Source organism: Ammospiza caudacuta, chromosome 2, assembly GCF_027887145.1.
Source record: "Ammospiza caudacuta isolate bAmmCau1 chromosome 2, bAmmCau1.pri, whole genome shotgun sequence".
Classification (NCBI taxonomy): domain Eukaryota; kingdom Metazoa; phylum Chordata; class Aves; order Passeriformes; family Passerellidae; genus Ammospiza; species Ammospiza caudacuta.
Window position 1 is genome coordinate 31289797 of NC_080594.1, and position 22838 is coordinate 31312634.

General features: G+C 42.7%; 1 protein-coding gene across 1 annotated transcript in view; it reads right to left on the reverse strand.

Annotated features, from left to right (window-relative positions):
• Positions 1-22838, reverse strand: part of TBX15 (T-box transcription factor 15) — an 89530-nt gene that overhangs the window by 11895 nt on the left and 54797 nt on the right. Inside the window, exons 3-7 of the mRNA XM_058824957.1 lie at positions 17282-17383; positions 15350-15521; positions 14833-15000; positions 11289-11353; positions 4322-4419 (exon numbers count right to left, since the gene is read on the reverse strand). Coding sequence (XP_058680940.1) covers positions 4322-4419; positions 11289-11353; positions 14833-15000; positions 15350-15521; positions 17282-17383 — 605 coding nt within the window. The remainder of the gene's footprint in view (positions 1-4321; positions 4420-11288; positions 11354-14832; positions 15001-15349; positions 15522-17281; positions 17384-22838) is intronic.

Below are 22838 nucleotides of genomic sequence, written 5' to 3' on the forward strand. Positions count from 1 at the left end.
TTATGTTCCCTTTTAAAATCAAGAAACTGAGCCACAAATTTTTAATAATGAGAATCTGGATGAGGTTCAATCTAAATTTTGAAAATATATTCCAATTAAAGGCTTTAATAGATTCTTGGCTTTCCGCACGTCTCACTGCCATGTGCATTCAATAACACCAAGCCCCCTTTCTCACCAGCAGTAAGTAGACTGCAGTGTGGGTGATACCATTCCCCAGAAGGTCAGCTGCTCCTGGATTGCTGTTTTTGGAGCATTTCGTGCAAAGGTTTTTCTCAGAGGAGACTTTTTTCCTTCAAAGCTGGCTGCAGCTCTGCTGTGATTGTGTCCAGCATGGTGCTCACTCTTGCGAAGCTGCGGATACTTTGGGATTACGGGCTCCAAAAGAGAGGTTTTGTTCTCAAGCCAGGGGATTTCACTAAGAGTAGCAGCATGTTCTTTCCCTTGGTAGGACAACATGGTGACCACTCAGGTCACAGACCTGCCAGGACTTGCTGATGTGCTGCCCTTCAGTGCAACACGTGCAACTAAAGCTCATGGACCACGGGATTCAGCTGCACCAGGCATCTGCAACTGGGGGCGACATCAAACCCTCCAGTTTGCCTGGCAGCTGAAACCCATCATTGTGCAGATTAGAAAGTTATTCAATCCCTGCATGAAACAGCTGCATCCAGCACACCAAGTATCGATTTTGGTGCGTCCCTTGCTCCGCATAAAGCTTGGGCCAAACAAATGAGCAAAGCACTAGGATGCAGGTCAAATGGCAGAAAGGATAATGTGGAAAAAATTGTAGTATCTTTAGATAATTGTATCACATAGATGTGTCTGGAATACTCTGTGCAGACTTGTATTTGAAGAAACTATTAAGAATCTGGAAAAGTTCCCACTAAAAGATAAATTAAACAATTGGTTCTATTCACTTTGAGAGGCACAGAAGGGGGAGATAAAAACCTGTGAAACAACTAAATGTATGAAGAAGGTGGATGAGGGGAAATTTGTCCTTAGCTCTTTAACACCCCACAAAAAGGGATAAACATTTAGTTAGATCAGAAAACTTGAAGTCTCTTAAATGACGCATGTTTGCATGCTTGCAGCTTACCAAGCAATCTCTATTGCCCTTGCTACCTCTGTCCCCATCACTACTGACCATTTTGCAGCATTTTTGGGGTTTGTACCTCTTAGGAACTGCACTAATTCATTTAGATTTTGATAAATTAGCTGGAACCAGACTCTGCAGAGTAATACTGGGTTTGTCTTTACAGGAGGGCATATTTGTAGTTATCCTCAGCTTGGAGATCAGTCAGCTCCTCATTTCAGAATACACACTAGCTTTTTGAAACTGGCACATGTGGCAGTAAATTAAATGCTCTCCAAAAAAAAATCACATTTATACAGTTATTTTTATCAGTCAAATCTCTAACCTGGCCAAATAATTCAGTTGATTTGTTAGGCAAAACTATCTTGGAAAATTCAGGTAGCACAGAAGAATTTAGCTTGAAAGCAAGGAAGACACCATATTTATGCGGCTGATGCCCCAAATTTTTGCCCCAGAGAGTGTAATTTTTCCTATTACAGTAGGATGGATCAGTCTCTGGAAAATCAAAACTGAATTCCACAGTTCCTACAGAGAAGCTGTTACAGCACATCCTTAAACTTCATGTAACTAGAACCTACTGTATTTTTTCCTATCACCACAGACAGCAATCTTATTTTAGTACTTTTATCTATTCTCTCTCTCCTCACAGGCTGGATAACCATGGCTTGCTCCTCATCAGTCTCGGCATGTGGCCACTCTTGCTGTCCTCATCTTGTCTCTCTGCAGTGAGAACTCACTGTTCTTTAGCTGCAGTGCACACCTCTACTCTCAAAACTTTCCCGTAGCCCCCATGCAATTTCCCAACAAACATTTCAGGGGATAAAAGGAAAGCTTGCATTTCCTCAAATGTTTATTCAGAAATGTCAGATATCCACCCAGCTTTGATGAAACCAGCGGGATCTGGAATTAAAATATCAGTTTATTAAAAAAATAAAAAACAAAACTAGAGTTTCTAATTCATAAATGTATAAGGGTATGAGATGACACCATGCAGCTCAGAGCACTGAAGCTCCAGATGAGGGAGAGGAGGAAACTCTGGGGCAAGTCACATCAACATAAAGTCTCAGAGGATCAGAGGTTCAATGGCTTATGCTGATGTCAGCTCCTAAACAGCAGTGATTTACTCACCTGTCACCCAGCTCGTGTGATTGAAAACAAGGGGATGAAGAGGTGTGAGCATGATATATCCTGGTTGTCTTACATTTGGAGGGAGGAATCACATGTGGCTTAAAGCCACCTCAGCAGTTTTTGCTCTTTCTGTCAGCAATTCCAAGGACTCCATACCAGCATGTTTGTCCTTGCCTTAGGGGGCTGTCCCAGCAGCCAGAAATTAAAATAGAGCATGTTTGTACCTTAGCTTTGCACCTATTTTTGAGACCAGGGGTCAGCTCATTACAGCAGTTACCAGAGAGATGAGCACTGTGAGGGTTGGAATATTTCTGATTTATTATTTCACATGGCTAAATGCAGAGCTCAAAAACCCTTTTGTAACAAGTTGTTAGGTTTTGAGATCAACCTACGAACACAGCTTCAGTTAAGGGCTGCCCTAGGCTTTATTGTCTCTGCTGCAGTGGTGGTGGTGCACAGGGCCTGCTGGTTACAGGGTACTGGCTTGCTTTCTGGCTTTTCAGCTGCCAAACTATATTATAACAAGCTAAAAATACATTAAATATTTTCCTTTCCTAATATTACCTTACCACGTAAGCAGTAGCTGGACCTGGCACTAGGATGTTATCTGATAACTGAGGGGAGGGAGGCAGGCGAGCCCGGATAGGGGGTGAGACATTGGAGAGAGGCTGCTTCAGTGACTGTGACCAGGAGGAGAGACTGTTATGTTTCTATTTAGGTGGGTGATGAAAACATTTCTAAACCCTTGCTTTAACCCATCTCTGACCACGTGCCCCACCACAAGTGCTCCTCGACACAAGCCCCTGAGCTTGTGCAAAGTCCCTCCTGCCCCATGGTGTGCTATTCAAGAGGAGTTGGGTGGTCAGGTGAAGACCATGCACGGGGAGTCTAACAGAGCTGGCTGGAGTGTGCTCTGTCCTACTTCTCTGCTGTGCCATCAGAAAAATTATTTAGCAGGTGATGTGGGCCCTGGGGTGTTGCATGTGGAACTGGCATGGGGGACAGTCAACAAGCAAGAAGAGATTCCTCAGCCAAACACTGATTCTGATTCTGATTCTGATTCTGCCTCGGTGATGGGCAACACCAACAGCCATCGCTGCTTCCCTGCATCTCGAGGAGAACACGCCATCCATCCCTAGGTGGATTCAAGGTCTGGAGGGAAGTTTTGGGGGTGATGTCAAGCTTGAATGTGAGAGGCTGGAGATCTGCTACACAGGGCAGGAATTTGGTGTTGATTGCTTACCTTTGCTGGTGTCACATTTGAATACCATTTTGAATTGTCTCTTTTCTTGCATGTACATTGTAATAAAAAAAGTATCAGGTTGCTGCCTTGATAACTCTTTCTCAGGGATCACTGTTTTTAACTAGAAATAGCTGCACTAAAGTGAATGGGAAAGATCTACCTCTGCAAAAAGCAAAATAGCAACGTGGCCTGAAACCAGAGATGAAAGCCCTACTTAACTAATGAGATATGTAAAGGGCAGAAGCTATGAAAAGACACAGCATGAACACTTGGCCTATCCAATAATTCCTCCCAGAGTCTTACTAGCAGAAAGTGTCTCCAGCAAGGCCACTGTGTTTTGAAATCAGGGTAGCATGACCTCAAAGGGAGACATACTCTTGGTCTCCTAAAACTTCCAGAGGGCAAATCCCACCCCCACCCCACTACTTCCCCTTGTGTTTGCATACAAATAGCAAATGTAAACTGTAAATGGAGAACAGTGTCTGACACAGCTGAGCATTTCCTCAATCTTTCTGTGTTCTCTTCACATTTAACTCATGCTGTGTACTTGGGCTGATTTGCCCAACCCTACAATCCTTCCTGCTCCTCCTTCTAGCTCTTAGGACTCTAGCTCTAGGGAGACCAGGGAACCCAAGCGATTCCATTGCACCTCATAAGACATGGCCTGTCCACTGTTTCCATCCCTCTTTCTGCTCTGTGTCCTCTCACTTCAGCCAAGAGCTCAACAATGTGTGACATCCCCATTCCACTCGCTGGACACACAGCAAAGTGTGTGCATTGCTGCTTTTATGCCCTCTTCTCCTACTCTTTCTACAGGAGAAAGAACAATCTTTCTTGCCATCTCTTTGTTCACTCACCTTGCTGCTTCTGCATGGTAGTGAAATCTTCAAAGGTGAGAGTGCGCACGGGGGGCCTCCAAAAGGCGTAGGTCTCCATGATGGCCTCCAGCCCTGTCCTGTGCAAAGGAAAGAAAATAAGGAGTAAATAAGAATGTCAACCAGCTGGGGATACAGGTGCTGAGGAAAGAAGGCTCTGACCTTGCTTGGCAGGCTGCCAGCGGCCACTGAAAGGTCACCTTGGCATCTGTGAATTCCTCAAGTGAGTCTTCCCGCACAGGTGCTGGCCACGAGAGTAAAATGAAATTTCCCCAGCCCAGGATTTCAAAAGTTCCTAGCGGTCTCTAAATGCCTTTTTCCTTTCTAGCAAGAATCTCAAGCCTTCTGTCTGCTTTCCAGAGGACACACAACTGTCAGCTCCTTAAGGCGTATTCAATTTATCATTGAGTGGCCCTCCACAATTTTGGATGTAAGCTGTCATGCAAATAAAGAAGGCCTGGGATTCAGACTATTTAATCAGAGAGATTTTGCGAATTGCCTTTCCCTGCCACTTCACAGTTCTGGACACTGTTCCAAGTGCTATGAGAAGCCATCAAAAAGGGAATCTTCTTGGTTTTGAACTTCGACCAGAAATGTGTAAGATGCTCTTTCTAAATGGCCAGTGATATAGCTGCTTTGGGTCCCTAACTCACCAAAAACACTTATCAAAGAGAAGAAGCCAAAAAGTGATTGAGAATTTTTCTTCTTGAAAGGCTGGGGTCTCAGTTTTTTTCTTGTTGTCACCACAAACTCCTGGCTCTGATGGAAGTCTCTTAGTGACACAGGCTCAGTGAGGACAGAGGTGTGTTATCAAACCCACTGGAGTTTCTTCCCAGGAAAAGCTCTCCTCAGTGGAAGCTGTACACCGCTCTGTTCCCCATTCCTCACCTTCCCCAGCCTGTTCTCCCACAGTAGGTTACAGCCCTTGCACTGACTGAATACCAGGAGAGATTCTTCATCAAATGCGAGAACATATCCCCTTTCAATGCAAAAGGCACAACATCCCCAGAGCTGCTCATCAGATGTTGAGCTGACACTGGAGCTGCCTTTTCCTTCTGAAAATGTCTTTCTGCACATGCCTCCACTCACTCAGTTAACTTTCCAAAGTCTCCCCGGAAGCTTGGATGCTTTAAATACACTGGAGTTGGCAAACCAAACTCTGTATTTTAAGAGGAGGTTTAGAAGAGAGGTTGTTGCATGGTGTTTATTAGCTGCTAAGCTGTTAGAAGTAGAAACAGAAGACATCTCTGCATAGCAGTCTCACACTAGCGCTGAGCACATTACAACAAAACTATTTGGTTAATACAGTGGCCTCTGCCAGCTCATGGAGCTCAGATGCAACAAGGCAGGGCAGAATTTGAGCCCATCAGCTAAGCTGTGCTCTGTGTGCCGAAGCTGCCCTTTGACTACCGCTACCACCCCCAGGATTTCCTCTGCTCCCTGTGTGTGAAAGTCACACATGTTCAGACTCCATCTGCTTCTCAACACACACAGCCAGGAAGAGAACAGTGCCTTTTTTGCAGCCTCAAGAATGATCCCCAGCCCAAACACTGAGGGAAGACTTTCTGGTACTGTATATCCAGGGGGCATAAAATGCCCTGAGCAAATTGCAGTGCAGCCAGACCTGTTGTTGAAAGAACCTGCCTTGATGATTAGAACCACGTAATGTATCAGAAATGCAGACTGAAAGTTCCAGCTGTGCTACTCCAGCTGCTCTGTGTCTGCCACAGGATCGCGTGGAGAAGCAGGGAGGCCAACTCACTGAGAGCAGTGACACACAGTCTGGCTCAGTCCTTAGGTCCCCAGGTACACAACCCCACTTTGCACCAGCACTGCGCTCTAGCTCTGGTCTCACATCTCACTTCAGTGAAATCCTGTCCCTAATAGGAGGTGGCTCATGGAGGCACTAAAAGTAGATTAAATCTATTACCCTTGCCTCTCCCTACATCATTATCAGCTCATCAACTGACTCACAATTCAAGGTTTCTAGTTCTCCATCTAACACTTTCCCCTATATCAATACAATTCTCACAGGCACCATATAATTTCTGTTTCTAAAAGAAAAGGAAAAAAAGAGAATATCCAAGACTTAATAAAAAGAAATAAAACAGTAAATTGGGGATAATATATTGCTTTCAAGGGTTGGACTTGACTGTGTCTGTGAGCTGATAGGGGGTAAATGGCAGCACTGAGAGTGTCAGAGCAGCTTGTAAAGCTGCTCTATTACTGCCCTGCATGTCAGAGGAAGGAAAGATGCCAACACCAACAGGGACCTACCTCCTCCTGCTCCAGGGGAGCAGTTCTACAACATCCCCCTTGCTGTGAACACAGCTCCTGCCACCCTTCCCCTTCCACACCATGACTGCTGGCAGCAGCAGTGTGGCCTTGCCCTGCAAAGCTGAGGGCAGCGTGGTATCACTGGTACCTGAAAAATGAATGTCAAACTCCACAGCTGGCTCTTCCTGCCCCAAATGTGAGTCCTTTACTCCCCACAAGTTTGCATATGTTGAACATGTGTATAAAATATCCTCTCTGAGCATGTGGGTGACAGAGATCAAACTTACGTCCACTTCTCCTACGCACAAATTTAAGCCTCTATATACTAGACCAACCTTTTTTCCCATTAGTTTGTGGGGTTTATTTTTTTAATCTTTGGTTTCTGGGTTTGGGTGCTCTTTTTCTTCATGCAGAAAAACTGTTGTGGGTGCTTTTGAAACAGCTTCTAAGCAGAAGACATCCTTACTGAATTTTCACATCCTTCCAGGTGTCAGACAAGAGCCATGAGACGGCAGCTTCATGTGCTAACCTGCTAGGCACCTACCACATTATGAATGGAGTATTGCAGAGGAAAAAACATTAATTCATGCTAAAAACAGCTCTTGGTGAGAAGGCACACCACCTTTGTGTACTGATTTTACAGCCCTAGCCCCAACCTTTCTTCTGTCTGCAATGAATTCCTATTTTTGAAGGAAAATGTTGAGGGGATGAGATGGGAATCATGAAGTTTAATCCCCGTCAACTCTAATAACTGCCTCTCCTGTAGCAGTTCATGACATTGGTGTGCTCCCACAGTCAGCAGAAATACTGGAGTGCCATTCTGTGTGTGTGTTCCACCCCCTAACAAGGAAATGGATCCCCACCTGGCCAATGAAGAGACATTTTGGGACAATAATAAATGTTGACAAAAAATAATTGTTTTCAGTGTTTCTGAAATGTCAGGAAATTTGGAGGGCCTTTGCTGAGGGTTGCTGATACCAAGTGTGCTGAACATTATCCATGTGGCATCTACTTTCTCTTCCAAAGAACTGCACTGAAAAATTAACTTCAAAATATCTATCAGGCCATAAACCCTTCCCTCTCACACCATCTTTATGAAGGAAGTAAAAAAAAAAAAGTATCAGAAGAGGTCTCACTGCCAGCATTTTTTTAATAAGGTCAGTGCTTTAAAAGGTATCCAAAATTTGCTCTCTCTTTTTCATTCATTCTTTTAATTTTAGTGCTATAAAGTTTTAATAATAGGCAATAAATGAAACAGTTCCATTGTCTGAAAAATGAAACGAGCTATCTGTGCACCTCCATAATCCATCCCATATGGCTGATCTTGCCATTCCCACTGCACACAGGATTCAGGCCATCACTTCATTGTTTGCTGGGGAAGCCAAACTATTGGCTCCAAGTGTCCTCCTGGCTTTCTTAACCTAGACAAAGCTCAAAGAGTATTTCCAAACAAACAACTTTTATTCACCTCAGCTGCCCACATCTGAAAGGAAAGTGCTGGCTTTTCCTTCAGCACTAGGGTCTTTTTCTTCCATCACCCTGTTGAGTTTCCTGACTGTTTTCCCTTCTGGCTTCCTCCTGGATAAGGAGCTGCTGCAAGCATCCCGTTGTCAGATGAACTTTACCCAGTCTCTAAAAATAACCTCTGTGGCATTAAACCTGCACCCTCACTACCCAAACATTTGGCTAGCTCATCTCCATATGTCAAAAACTGGTTTCTCAATCTCTTGAAGTCCAGGAAAGCAACCAAGTAATAACCTGCCTTATTCATACATTATGTGGGTATCCTTTCACCACCAGGAAACTTCTCTTTCAACATCAGGAACTTCTCATGTTGCATTTTTACAGAGACTTTATGTGCTTTTGCAAAAAGTGAGGAAAGCCCAAAACTCAGATAGAGAGAATCTCTAATAAACACGAGCTAGGACTGACGTTCAATCACAGGCTACCTCTGCCATCCCACAAGGCTCATGGTTAGATTCCTGAACCCCATTGCTTAACATGGTTTGAGTGCTCAAAGGCTGCTTAACATCAGCAAGATGCTGAGCTGTTTCCATCCTTCCCTCTGAAACACCTCAGTGCTCCTTCTCCCAGCTCAAAGGCTGAGGCAGTAAGGACTGGAGAGAGACACTCATGAAAATAAGTGACAGAGATCCAAGAAAGGATTTGGGAAAAGTCTGCTCCCCCATATGGATACAGTCAGTGACACCATGATGGGGCATCCCCAGAGCAGCAGAGTTTTAGCAGCCTTTTGCACTGATGAAGGGAGATCACAGGAAATAAAGGGGCAGGCTGCAAGCAGATGAAGTGAAAGATCAAAAATGAAAGCTAGTTTCAAAAACAACAGTCACCTCCACAATTTCTGCAGCATGAGACAACAGTGAAACAATAACATTAAATAAGTGGAGGAAAAATATCCATCTCCATTTAATGGAAGAGCCTCAACATAAAGCAGAAAGGAAATATCCTAGGAAAGAAGTGGCTTAAGAGTTCCTTATCTTCCACCATGCACTGCTTTTTCCCTGGGAGTTCTTTCCTCCATCATTTCCTGGCAAACTCTAACCATGGCTCTGACTCAGTATCCAATGTCTCTGGAATAGGATGTCCTGGAGATGCCTCAGAATTCTGTCTCTGTCTCTTGCTGTTGCCACACCTTTACTTTTTCTTTTAAGTCCTTATACATAAAACCTCTTGAACATGTACTACTCGCTTGCCTGATTCACAAATAGCCCTTCTTCAAATTACCCTATTTCTTCTGCAAAGGAGAAATTTTCATTTTCAGCAGGATCCTCTCCAGCCACAGTCTGAGGCACTGCAGTTGACTGAAGCTGTGGGAAGGACGTGGGAAGTTGCAGAGTATCACAATTGGGTTTTGACCAGTGATCCTAATGAGATTACAGATTCACAAGGGAGAGAAAAGCCATCCAGCACAGTTAAGGAAAGTCCCATTTGGAAAGTCCTTTCCACACACAGCTTGGACTTCAATGCTTTCCTCCCTCCTATGGGAATATCTGTGTATGTGTGCTCTGGGAAGGAGGCAGCTGAGCATTTGTGTCCTCCCCTAGCTGACAACAGCAGTGCAACTGCAGCCAGACCCTGCTTGTGAGGCAGGCGCCTGACTGCTATATATGCTTGCAAATACCTTCGCCTGTTTTTTTCTTCCTAAAGCCTCAGGCTACTCCCTTTGATGTGTAATACCTTAAAGATTTTAATTCCTCTTTACATCAGCAGAGAGCCTTACTGAGCCCTCCCCACAGCTGCAGCCGTGTAGCAATTTCCTGCCCTTTCTTAAATCAATGAGCTACAGAGATCAGCAATTCCCAACCTTTTCAGGAAACTGTCCAAATTCACTGAGCTAGGACCTTATTAATGCCTTCCACATTAATACAGCCCACCATGTACCTGGAGCTGCATCAATCCCTCTCCCAAACCCAGCCCCCAGTGCAGCTGGATCTGTGCACACCGGGAAGATCCCACACCCAGGACACACTTGGCTTTCCCCACACGGGAGAGGGGAGCAGAATAAAAGCCACATATGCCTCAAGGAGAACTGGTGATCACAGTGGGGATTAAATGAGAGTGGCAACATCTTCATGCATGAATTCAATAAGATGAGAGCAGAGGAGCTGAGCTCAGGTCCTTTGAATGCCTTTTTTGGGATGATGGAGAGTGCAGCACTGAAGTGAGTGGTGGAAAACACAGGGCAGTTGCCCATCCATGAGCACTGACCTCACCAAACTCCTTATGAAGGAGACAGCAGTCCTGGTAAACACACACAACAGGAGCATGCAAGTAAAACTGACTTACAGCACCCATGGGAACAGCAAATGAGGGCTGTGCACACAACTTTTTCCCTGGGCTGCACACTCAGAGCTTTGCTTTGCAACCCTAGGCTTCTTGTAATGTAGTCATATATGTCTAATTGTATAATTAAGGTTTAAAGCGTTTCTTACACTGATTTAAAAGATACCTACATCATTTAGATCTGAGATATTTAGATCTGCTGCACATTTTGCTGCAGGATTCGTGAATGGCAGAAAAAGTTGAAACTTCTCTTGAGTTTTTTGATTACTTACCTTTTTTGATAACTCTGTAATGTGTTTCAGTAATACAATGGGGGGATTGATTAAAGCTCCATTTTAACTACTGTGCTGTTAAAATATAATTTCTTCTAAATAATATTTAAGGCATTGTACCTAATCTTCCCATAAAAATCATTATGGGAAAGACAAAATTAAACAACACAGTCAAAGTGAAACCGTTTTACACTGCTGAATAAAAACTGAAATTATTTGAAACTAGAACATTTTTGCTCTTTTATCCTGCACACCTATGAAAAACTAATTTTTTCTTCTAACATAAAGCAAGCATTTGCTCTCCAAGTTTTGGCATTTCTTGTGAAAATTAAAATTTTAAAATGTCCTTCAGACAACCCTACATATAATAAAGAATAATTATTTGCACAGTGTTAAGCTGTTAACACAGTGTACATACAGTGTTTAGCTGTAACCTATTTGTCTGTTTTACAATCTGCAATCCCCTATCTTTCTATCTCTGTTTTTTGTTTTAAAAGGAAAAATTTGCCTTTCTCAACCATAGACATTTTCCCTGTGCACCCATCAGGGAAAGGAGGGAAGAGATCAGTGAGGAAACACAAACAAGCTTCTGTTACCTGTTTCTCCCAGAATCTCTGAAACCTTTGGCAAAGGGGTTTCTATCAATTTTTAATCTGGTGATCTAAAAGGAAGAAAAAGAGAATTAATTGATATATTCAATTTTTTTTCTTTCAACAAATGAAAAACGTGGATTATTTCCATTCTTGCCCAAGCCACCTCTACAATGATCTTTCACACTTATTTCCCCAGACCTCTGTCAAATGTGCCCTTCCATTATCCATGAACAGATAATCTGCTTACCAAAACATGTCACCAGAGACAGAAATCATGGTAGCATTAGGAAACCTGGCACAGTGCTGGGGCTGAGAAATTGTTCCTGGAGTAGAAGTACACCAGCTGCAAAGCCCCAGGAGTTGTTATTTATCAATGGCCACGTGCTTTGGGAAGCAGGCACACTGCTCAAGTTTGGCTGCTATCTGAGTTATCTCAGCCTCAACACTCCAGATATCCAGCAGCTGGAGGCAACTGATGGACCTTCAAACAATGCTGAAGAGAAAAGCACAGGCTACAGCCCCCAAAGATGTCGGGTGGCCACCCAGTCACACATACAAGTCGCTGTTGCTCTGGTCAGTATCAAGGCAGCCCTTAAGAGTTTTCTGGTCAGTAAATTTTTTAATTTTTTTTTCCCTCCTCTAAACAAAGGAAGTAGCAGCCAGACTGAGTGCTTTGGGGGAATCTTCCTTCGTGCTTTAATTTTAAGCATGAATTCCAAGTTGGTAAATATGGGCTATAACACTGGGATTTTGATCTTGCAGCCTGTTGGCTATTCCACAACCCAGTGTAGCACAAGAGCTTCCCTCTGCCAGCCTCAGCTTGTCCTAAAGATTCTATGTTTGGAATGAAAGAAGAGTGAGATCTCCAGATCCTACCAAATTTGAGGTGGTGTTGCTGAAACTGCTCAAAAGGGACTAGTTTAATGCAGTCTGATCTGAAGGGGATTTGCAGGTGTTTTGCTTCTGTCAGAACCAAGCCCTTACTCTGGATATTAACCTCAAATCTGGAATGCAGCTCCTATTTTTGCAGAAGCTTAATTCGTGAACTTAATTTCCGCTAGCCTGACTTTGCAGCTGTCCTGGGACTTGTGTGTACAGAGACAGATATGTTCTGTGGAGGATGGAATTACAGCAGAGGGAATCCCTGTGGTGGATTTGCTAACATTTTACAATTGTTTCCAGAGACGCTTCTCCCAGTAAGGCAACACTCTGCAGCCACTGGAGGGCATGCAGGCAGATTCAGGGGATTTAGATTTGGTTTTAATGAAAATGTTTCTCCAGCCCACCAGAATCTCCTTACTGGTATTATAAAAATGTGATTGTGTCCCCCAGATCATTTTGAACAAAATTCCAAAACATTTGGAATTCAGAGAGACAGAAATGTCAGTGTTTCCTTATGGTGAGGCAGCTTATGGTGCCAATCCCTGACAGGGATCCCTCCTTTAGCATCTCCCTCCCTGTGTAATTATGTCTTATAATTCCAGTAATTAAGGAAGAATGACAGGCTTAATTCCTGTAATTTCTTTTCCCTATCCTCCTTCTTTGTCTAATCTACAGTCAAGATTTATGGAGTATCTGCATTTGGACAAGGGGAGCAGGAAGTTTCCCATACTGCAATGATAGCAAACCCACCAGCGTGTTGCAATGTTTTTGATGCATTTTGGATCCTGATTTAAGTCAGCTCAAGGGGACCAGACTGGAAATAAAAGCTGGGAGTCATGGGAAGAAAAAGAAGCAGTCATGGGAGCAAGGTCTGCACCTGTGTTCTCTTATACATTGCAAAACAAAAAACTCTAACACATTTCACTAAATTGTTAGAATTCACAATTGTTACAAATTGGTCAAATATTGCAATCTGCCTTAAGGTGATTTAATAGGGGTCTGTCCTTCAGTTCCAGAAGACTGAAGTCTAGTTTAAGAAAAGTGTAGATCACTAACAAAGTCAAGGTCCCTAGAGAAAGAATCCTGCTGTGGTGACATGTTTTCCTTATGGCAATACTAAGTCTCATCACTGAGAACTATGCAGGACCCAAATCATAAAATGGGATTATCATAATTATCATAAAATTACAAATTATCATAAAATCATTGAATGCTTTGGGTTGGAAGGGACCATAAAGATCATCTTGTTCAAACCCACATGCCATGGGCAGGGACACCTTCCTCTAGACCAGGTTGCTCAAAGTCCCATCCAACCTGGCCTTGAACACTTCCAGGGATGGGGCACCCACAGCTTCTCTGGGCAACCTGTGCCAGTGCCTCACCATCATTACCGTAAATAATTCCTTTGTAATATCTAAACTAAACCTACTTTCTTCCACTTTGAAACCATTCCTCTTAACCTGTCACTACATGCCCTTGTAAAAAGTCTCTCCATCTTTCTTGTAGGCTCCCTTCTGGTACTGGAAGACTGCAATTATGTCACTCCAAAGCCTTCTTTTCTGATCCTTACTTACAGTGGGAAGCATTTTGCTTACCCAGTCTCTATCCTGCTGTCCATCCTCTCAAGATATATGAGAAGAGAGGACTCATTCATTTGAAGACTAAGGCAAAAAAAGGTGTTAAGTACCTCAGACTTCCCATCAGATGTTACCAGTTTTCCAGCACTGGTTATCAGGGGGAGGTACACTTTCTTTAACCTTCCTTTCCTGGTTAACTTACCTGTAGAATCCCTTCTTGTTATGCTTTGCATCCCTCACCATGTCTAGTTCCAGCTTTGCCATGGCCTTCCTCACCCAGTCCCTATACGGGGTACCTGTCTTGGTTTCTACTGCCTGTGCATTTGCTTCTTTCCATCTGGCTTTCCCAGCAGGTCGCTACTCAGCCATGCTGCTCTCTTGACTTCCTTGTCTGATTTCTGGCTCCTGGTTGTTGGCCTGTATGGAAGACTCCCTTAGAGATCTGCCACATCTACTCTGCTCCATGCCCTGTTCCTAAGGGCAGGCTCCCAGGAGATCCTAATGACCATCTCCTTGCAGAAGTGGAAGTTTACTTTCCTAAATTTCAGGTATATAACTTGACCCCTTACCTGACCCCTATCCCACAAGACATGCATGCATGAGAATTTCAGTTTATATGCAATGCATGCATTCAAAGGCTTATTTTGTCAACAAACTGATGAGATTGGACCTTTTCAAAACTTTTTCCTTCACTGCTATAAAAAACCCAACTGCTTTGTCTTTAAGAGAACTGATCTGGAGTTATAGTTTTACTGCCCTAAAATTATAGTGAGGACAGGGCACTCTAGTTTTGTACCATGCAGTAACAAGGAAATTTGAACACAACACATCTCTTTACAGTTGCTCTTAGTTACTGATTTTACAATAAAAGCTACATCCGTCTTATCTTCAAAGTGGTTTCCTAGCTAGATACTTCATGTCTACACAATACCCCAGAGCAAGCAAGCATTTTCTTTTCTTTTTTTTTTTTTTTTTTTTTGTAAAGTGTAACTTTTCTATGCTTCTCAGAGAAGTTAGCGTCTCAGTCACAAAGAGCACTCTGATTATTTTTGTGAAGGCACAACATAAAAGGAGCATGAAGGATTTACCTGTTGGTTTTGGTAGGCTGTCACTGTGGTGAAAACAGTCTCAGGGAAGTTGAAGGTTTTCACCCCATCTCCTGAAGGAACTGGCTTTGTAGGAGAGAGATCACTGCTGAAATCCTTGCGGATGACATGAACACGAGGCTGATACTTATGCATTGAATGTAAGATTATCTGAAAAGAAAACAAAAAGAAAAGGACTTTTTTTCCCCCAAAATATTTTACACAACATCCAGATGTATAAGGAAGCAGGGATGGAGTAAGAGTTAATATGGAGGAAATTATCCTTTTCTTACAAGCATGTATGAGACAAAGTCGGTGCTCTGAGCAAAGAGCTTTATAGGGTCAGGCAACATTTTGAAGAAAAGCACTGAAATAGGGCAAAAACCTCCATAAATCTGGAAGCAACCACAGACACGTGTGCCCAACAGGACACAGGAGCATCAAAGCAGCAGCAGCACCCTTTCAAGTCTGAGAGGAGCAAGGCTAGGACAGCAGGCACCAGGATTAACTTCTAACTTACATGGCCTTGATCATCAAGCTCGTTGTTGGTCAGCTTGAGCTTGTCAAAACTGACCACCTGCCTCATCCAGGTGTCTCCAGAAGCCAGGGAGTCAGGGTGGATGTAAACCCTGGGGGGCACTGGGGAGTCAGCATTGCCAGCCACCATCCACTTGGAGCTGTGGTACACATATCTGAAAGAGGAAGGGTGGGTGGCTAAGGGAGGTTTTCACTCGCTCACTGCAGGAACACATCCAGGGCTCCCCCTCCCCTGCCACCCTCATGCACCCCAAGCTCTCATTTGCAGTCAGGGGAGAATGTGCTTTATTGCAACCTCCTACCTTCTAAATGAAAACCAGATTACCCCTGAGCCACTTGTTCAGACTTGATTCCTTATTAAAACCACCTTGCAGTTATTTGCCCTGTAAAACTCTGCCACATGTGGCTTCTCAACTCCTTAACCCTCTCTGAGCCAGAGTAAGAGGCTGGAAAATATGGTAAACAAAGTCCTCTCTGAAAATATTAATAAATACCCTGCAATTTCTGGAAATCTGCATTGTATCTCGTACCAGACTTTGGAAAACACCCAGAATGGGCAATATCCAATAGATACCAGTAAAACAATTGATAAAACAGAATTTCTGGTTTGAAATGTTGCAAAAAAGGAAATTCCATATAGAATTACATACACTGGCATTAGAAGAAAAAAAATATTTTTGTGTTCCTATTCTAGCCATCCTATATATACCATAAAATTTTCTACCACAGCTTTATCTAGACAATTTTTTTCTCCTGATCTGCAGTTCTTTCCCTCAAAGGCATTTCACAAGCAGTTCTACTGACACCTCTGAGCTCTGCCCTGGGCTGCCCCTCCTTGGGTCTCTACTCAGTTCTGCTAAGATGTTCCAGTCCTTACCTACAAACAGTGACTAATTTCCTGTATTTGCACAAGAAATTGGGGGGGAAAAAAGAAAAAAATAAGAGGAGTCTTTCTTTTCCTTTCCTGTTAATTTGCTCTATGTGGATGCACAAACCAAGCAGGGTAAGAAAATAAATGTATTTTCAATGTCAGTGTTGCTACAACACTCTTAGAAAGAGGAAAAACATCCAGCTGAGCATCAAACACTGTCTTTCTGCTTCCCAGGAAAAGCATTTTTCCTGAGAAAAAACTCTGTACAATTTGGGAACAAAAATGTAGTATTTAGCATTTGAAGCGGAGGTTCAATTCTGAATCCTTCAAATGTGGTTCAGTCAAGACTGTTTGAAGAAAAGTCTTGCTCTCAGGGGTCTTTTAATAAGAATACATAAATCACATCAGTCTGGAGAGTTTTCTGGGATGCAGAGGATCATGAGTTTTCCAGAGTATTTTTTAAGATCAGAAGCCCATTAATATGAGAGAAATCTCCTTTTCCTGTCTTTAGCTCAGCCGTGGGAAGTTTCTCAGTGACTCCAAACTGTAGGTCAGGGACCAATATTCACTGAGGCTGCTGTGCTGGACAGTGAGCACTTTTGAAACAGAGATCACCCAATCCAGTTCAGGCCAGACCTGAAGGGCCTGGCTTATTTCCAAGCTGCTCCTTGCCCATTCCTTTCTTGAGGAAGTAGATTTAGGGGCTGGAGATAACTCAGCCCCTGGAGATAACCCCCATTGGTAACTCCAGTTCCCTCAGACAGTCCTTGCTAATTGTGTCAATCAGGAAATGCATGGCAGAGATCTCCTCAATTAAATCTGCTACTTGAAAAGAGAAATATTTCACTCCAAAAGTGCAAGAGAATGTATTAAAACTCTGAGTTGGTGTCTAAAGATGCTGGTCAAATCAGCTATGTTGGTGTAAATCAGTAGGGTCTCCTCCAGCCCATGTTTGCAATGGTGTTTAATGCAGGAGTCTGTCCTAGGCTGTCATTGACAGTAAAGCTGGTACAAGATTCCTTCCTCTGCCCCTGAAAAGCTTACCTGTATCTCTTGTTATCCACAGGGACAATGTCCATGGCAATATAATACTGCTGGTGGGGATCCAAGCCTGTAATTTTCACCCTCATGGCTGGAAACATTCTCCTAGGAACATAAGAGTAGAAATAAGGAAGAAAATAGTGAATAAGGAAGCTGAAGAGGCTCCTTGTGCTCTCTGGCACCAGAAGTGTGCTACTTTACACAGCCCAGTCCTTGGCATGACTCCTCTGGGCTTGGTGTGGGTATAAAAGACTGTGCTGGCAGTGCTTTGAATCTTCAGGTTTTTCCCACTTGAAAAAGGGGTAACAGGATAACAACCTGTAAGTAATGATAAAATACTCACAATCAAGCACTCTGTTCCCAGTTTCTAGCAGACAATTCTGCTATGCTTCACACAAATCATCCTCTCTAAGGCATTCCTAGGATGGGCAGTGTACCTTGTGTTTTTCCCACTGGCCATCCACCTGTAATTCTTCTCTCATATTCCATTAAATGCAGGATCACTTTAGTTCTCTTTTTTTGGGAATGTCACATTTCAGTAAAGAGTTTAACAGTATTGAGGTAACATTTGAAGTAAATGCATCATCCTGAAAGATCCTGTGGTTCTCATGTTTGCAGTTATTTAAGAAAAACACCCCTCAAATTAATCTGCTCATTAGGAAAGTACTTCACATTCAGCAGAAACACTGGCATTATGTCATGGCTTCCTTGAACTCCTGGTAGTGCAATATTTTTAATAGGTGTTGTCTTTTCTATGCCATATGATCCAGATCTATCTTAAGCATTTTCTCCTGATAGACAAGGTATGGAACTCTAAACCAACAAGAAACAATTCCCAGCCTTTTTCTTCTTGTCTGAGCACAAGTTAAGCTCTGCTAAACACAGTCACTGTTGTGGAAGTGTTTGTAGCTAGGCAATTATTTCAGAAGAGAACAGATCAGAACAATTTTAACCTTAAAGCATGTTAGTGTTAGTGTGGCTATGGCATAATTTCTCCTTCTTAAAAATTTTATGGTGGCCAGTAGACCAATTTCTATTCTACACCTCCCTCAAAGAGCATGCTGAGGGAATTACTTATGCCGTATTATATTTCTAACTCATGTGGTATTTTTACACCTTCATAAAATCTGAGGAGCCGAACTGAATGAGGTGCAGGAGGAATTGAGCAACACTGAAATCAGAGCAGAGCACTGAAGGAAATCCTGCATTGTTTCACTGACTGTTAACCCAGACCTGAGCTCTACCTAAGTGGCTTTTCAGCCTTTATCTGAGAAAAACTTAAGCTCAAGTCCTACAGGATGGTGTTACTCAATTAAATGACTTCTGCCTAGAAAATACAGAGCTTTGGTAGGAGAAACCCCAAAAGTACTACATGATTATGCAAGATCATATTCTGCTTCTCTGATAAGTTGACATATCCTTGAGGGATGGAAGTATGTGGATGGAGGGAGGATATTAAAGGGTAATTTAAGATCACAATGCCAAAATAGTAGGAAAGTGTACAAGAAATGTTTCTAGGAGTCATCCCTACAAACCATCGTGACACTTTCTCTTCTATTTAATGAGAAACAGTGAAATGTCAGAGAAGATTTAGTTCTCCTTCCAACATTTCTGTTTCTCAGAGTATTGCTAGTGAACACAGCCTGGAGGAGGAAGAAAACAGTGACAACATCTCCAGGCATGTCTCTCAAACTTTGCGCTACAGGGATGTGATCATGAGGATCTATTTCATTCTTTCCCAGGCAAGCCTCATAGAGCCCCATGCAGAAGAGTGTGGGGAGGAAGAGGATGCTCAGCCTTTGCCTTGCCCACAGCTCTTTCATTTCAGGCCACCCTGAGAAGATAAGAGCTGACCTATTAGTAACTGCATCTGCTTAGGAAAAGGGCATTTATCCTGGGGGGTGGGGGAGCACTGCCCCACAGCTGCCACAGCACAGCTAACCCGAGTTATGAGAGACGTAAAACTGTCAGAAAAATCGTCTGCAGAAACCCTTCAAGGAGAGAGCAATTTGTGCAACTGATGGTGTGAGTTTGCTAGTAGAATGACTGGGGGGGAGGTGGGGAAGGAATAATGGATTAGTCTTGAGTGGCTTGAGGGCATTACCTTGTTTCTGCCACAATGGCTCATTAAATCTGCCAAGCCAAATGGGTACAGGATGTGGCATTTTACAGTCCAGCTCTCTTTAATTAGAGAGAGGTGGCTTGGGAGCAGCTAAAGAGGTAGGTCATGTTTCAGAGGGCTGATGAGAAACCCAGGATTAAATCAGAGTCTCTTTGGGTCTAAGTCTGCACACTGTGTTTTGAATGAGCTGTGTGTCCCAAAAAGTTCTCTCCAAATCTGCAGCCCCGTGTAAAGTTGCAGTATAGCCTGTGGGGTTGTTTGCTTATGAAATGCCTTGTAAAAGATTACCACAGACCATTCAGCAGGCTTAGAGGCTAATCTCTAAAATGATCGGAGAGAGCTTGGCTAAACCCACTACTTTCTCTAAGGTTTAAGTGTATTTTTCAAGTTTTGTAAATTACTGCTGTTTTTCTTTTTCTGTGGGTATAAAAGTAACTTAGGTTTCTTTGCTATAAAGATGTAGCCTGGAACTGTCACAGCAGGTCTACAGCAGCAGTGCTGTGTGGAAAGAGGGAAATGGAAAAGGCAGAGGCTAATAGTGGAGGCTTAGGGATGTGCTCGTGTATAATCCTGGTAAAGTCCCTGTTCTCTGCATTTCCTCTTGGCTGGCTCTTGGCTGCCCAGAGGCACCAGCCTTATAAAAAACAAAGGTTTGGAAGGAATTCAGGCCATTTGGATATGTCTGGATTAATAAACAGTCAAGAATCTTTCATCTAGAAAGCTATCAGCTTCAGTCAACAGCTACAGACACAAGGGCTGTCTGTTTTCACAGGGAACATGTGATGACATCTGATATATTTTAGGACGAGGTTTTATATCAGCAGCAGTTTGGGATGATCAAGTTATTTATATGTTAGCTTTACCACTCAGCAGGAAAACAGTCCTCCAAAACTTAAGATTGTGAACTTACACAGTACCCTTATAGAGGAAATATAATGTGATATGAAATAATTTATTACTACTGCTTTAGGACCACTTAGAAGTGTTTAAAAAACATTTTAGCAACAACAATGTGCCTCAGTGTACTCAATTTCTGGTTTTCTCCATAATGAGATTGGAGTTTATGAACATCAAATGTGAAGAAAACTGATGGTAGAAAAATAGCTCTAGAACTTAGTTTAAAAGTATTTGCCAGCACAGGAGTGTACTCATATTAAGAACCAATTTTGGGAACTTTGAACAAAAAAAAAAATTAGTTGGGTTGTGGCAGCTAGCAGTATATTTTTTGGTGGTGGTATTCGAAATTTTCTTTTAAAATACAGTTTAATTTTACTTTGTAAAAACTGGTCATAGGAGGAGGATCACAGATATATCCCCAAACTGGGGTTTTTTCCCAATAGAATAAAGCTTCAGTTTCTTACCCTTAAGTTAGGAACTTAGATAAGAGTAGATTTGTATAAGGGTGACATCTATTAAACGCAAACCCTAAAATGAAGGGATGTGCTCTTCAACTTCAGCAAAAGAAATAGACAGAATAGTCATTTCCCAGGCATACAAATAATCCACTTGAGAAACTCTGCAAAATAATCTGATTTAGGTCTGCAGATTAAGCATGCACAGTGTTTACAATGTATGTGAGTTTACAGGGAAACATGAAGTTATCCTTGTTATTTCATATCTCATATTTCCTTGCATTTAAGATTGAAGCCAAATGTAGATTTCTTTAGAGAAACAAATGTGTAAGGAATGAAAGAAAGGAAAGGAAGGCAAGGCAAGGCAAGGCAGTGGAGGAATGCCCTTCTGTTTCCCTCTGCAGCACGGGATTATGTAGAGATTGTATTTTGAGAGGAAAAGCTGAGGGCAGGGCTTGGTAGCAAATGGATTTATTGTTTATGAAGGAGAAGGAGACCAGAAGATCTTCTCAGTAGCTCCCAAACGGGACATTCTTCTGGAACCTGGACCAAGGTTATCTGGCCCACAGGGCCAGGAACTCTAAAAATCAGTTTGATAGGTTGTTATGAGAAGTCCTCTCCATGGCCCCTTTCAGCATCAACAGAGCTTGATTACAAAATCTCTTCTGCTCTCTCTAACTGAGGAGCTCTTTGGCACCCACCTTTCTTTCCACTGGAAAGGAAAAATAACACCTGGTAATGCGAACAGCCCTGAGTACATTCTATGAAGGACTCAGACTCATTATTTCAGGAAAGCAAAGAGACTGCAGGCAAAGTACCCCTTAACCTGTCAGGAAGCACAGAGAAGTCAGGAGAGGACAAGGTCACCTCTTTCGCTCACTGATGGTTTTTTCCAGTGTTATTACAAATCCTGGCCATCAGCATTTTGGTTTGAGCATTCCTGAGCACAGATATGATAAGTGTGATATGGCAGATGAGCTCATTCCCCCCCATTGCTGAGGTGAGGTCCCAGCTCTGTTACAGGTAGAACGTGTGTTCCCAGAACAATACCTCTGGGATGTGCTGGGATGCATGGTAGCATTCACAAAAGCACCTCCATAAACAGTAGGCAGCTGTTCCCTTCCAGGGGAGGACTCCAAGCACTCCCTGCAGGTATTCCCCCAGGAATTTCCCCCCACTTTGGGCAGCACTCCTATGCATCAGTTACCAAACAGTTACCCCTGCAGCTCAGATGATCACACACATTAAATAGGGACTGCAGGGATGTGGGAAATGTTTCAAATTCATCCACTGACGCTACCACTATGATCACTGTTAGTAAAGGAGAGCAGAGAAAAAGAGTTTAAAATTATTTTAGGACTAGTTGTTCAAATCAGTGTGACCTGGGGCTTAAGATGAACTTGTTTTATTTTGTACAGAGTCCAAGGCTGGCTTTCAAACAAAAAGGAGATGAAGGTAACTGCATATTTGAATGACTGCAGCTGACAGCCATTTGCATCTTTTACACAAGGAACAAAGGTGTCTTTTTATAAGCATCTGATTAAAATCTAAATAAAAATTCTTTGATGGAAAGGAAAAAGGAAGAGTTATAAGAGGACTGGAGTAGGTTTATGGAAACAGACAAAAAAAAGACATCTATAAATACAGCATCAAGAAAAGAAAAACAACAAAGCAGAATTGGAAATGAGTGAGAGTAGGAGTCTGAAAGTCAAAAAATGCAGGGCAGGATATAGCCCCATAACTATGTTTGAAATGAGAACGTAGGTTAGAAATTAGCATTACACAGCAAGAGCAGAGAGATCTTGTGGGGACAGGCAGGAACCAGGCAGTGCTTTACAAGTCATAGAAAATTAAGGAGCAGCTGTAGTTATAGGCAACTAAGTCTGTAATTATAATGGCTTTCAAAACAAGAAGGCCTTATGGGATTCAGGGTTTCCAAAGAGAAAGCAACAGGAGTAAAATCTTCTGTGGGGGAGGAAGCAGATGCAAATTACTCTGTGTGTCTCTAACAATTTGAATAAGTAGTAGGAAATCTTCAGGAAATAACACCAGTTCTGCTATTTATGCCAGAAATAATAAAATGTAA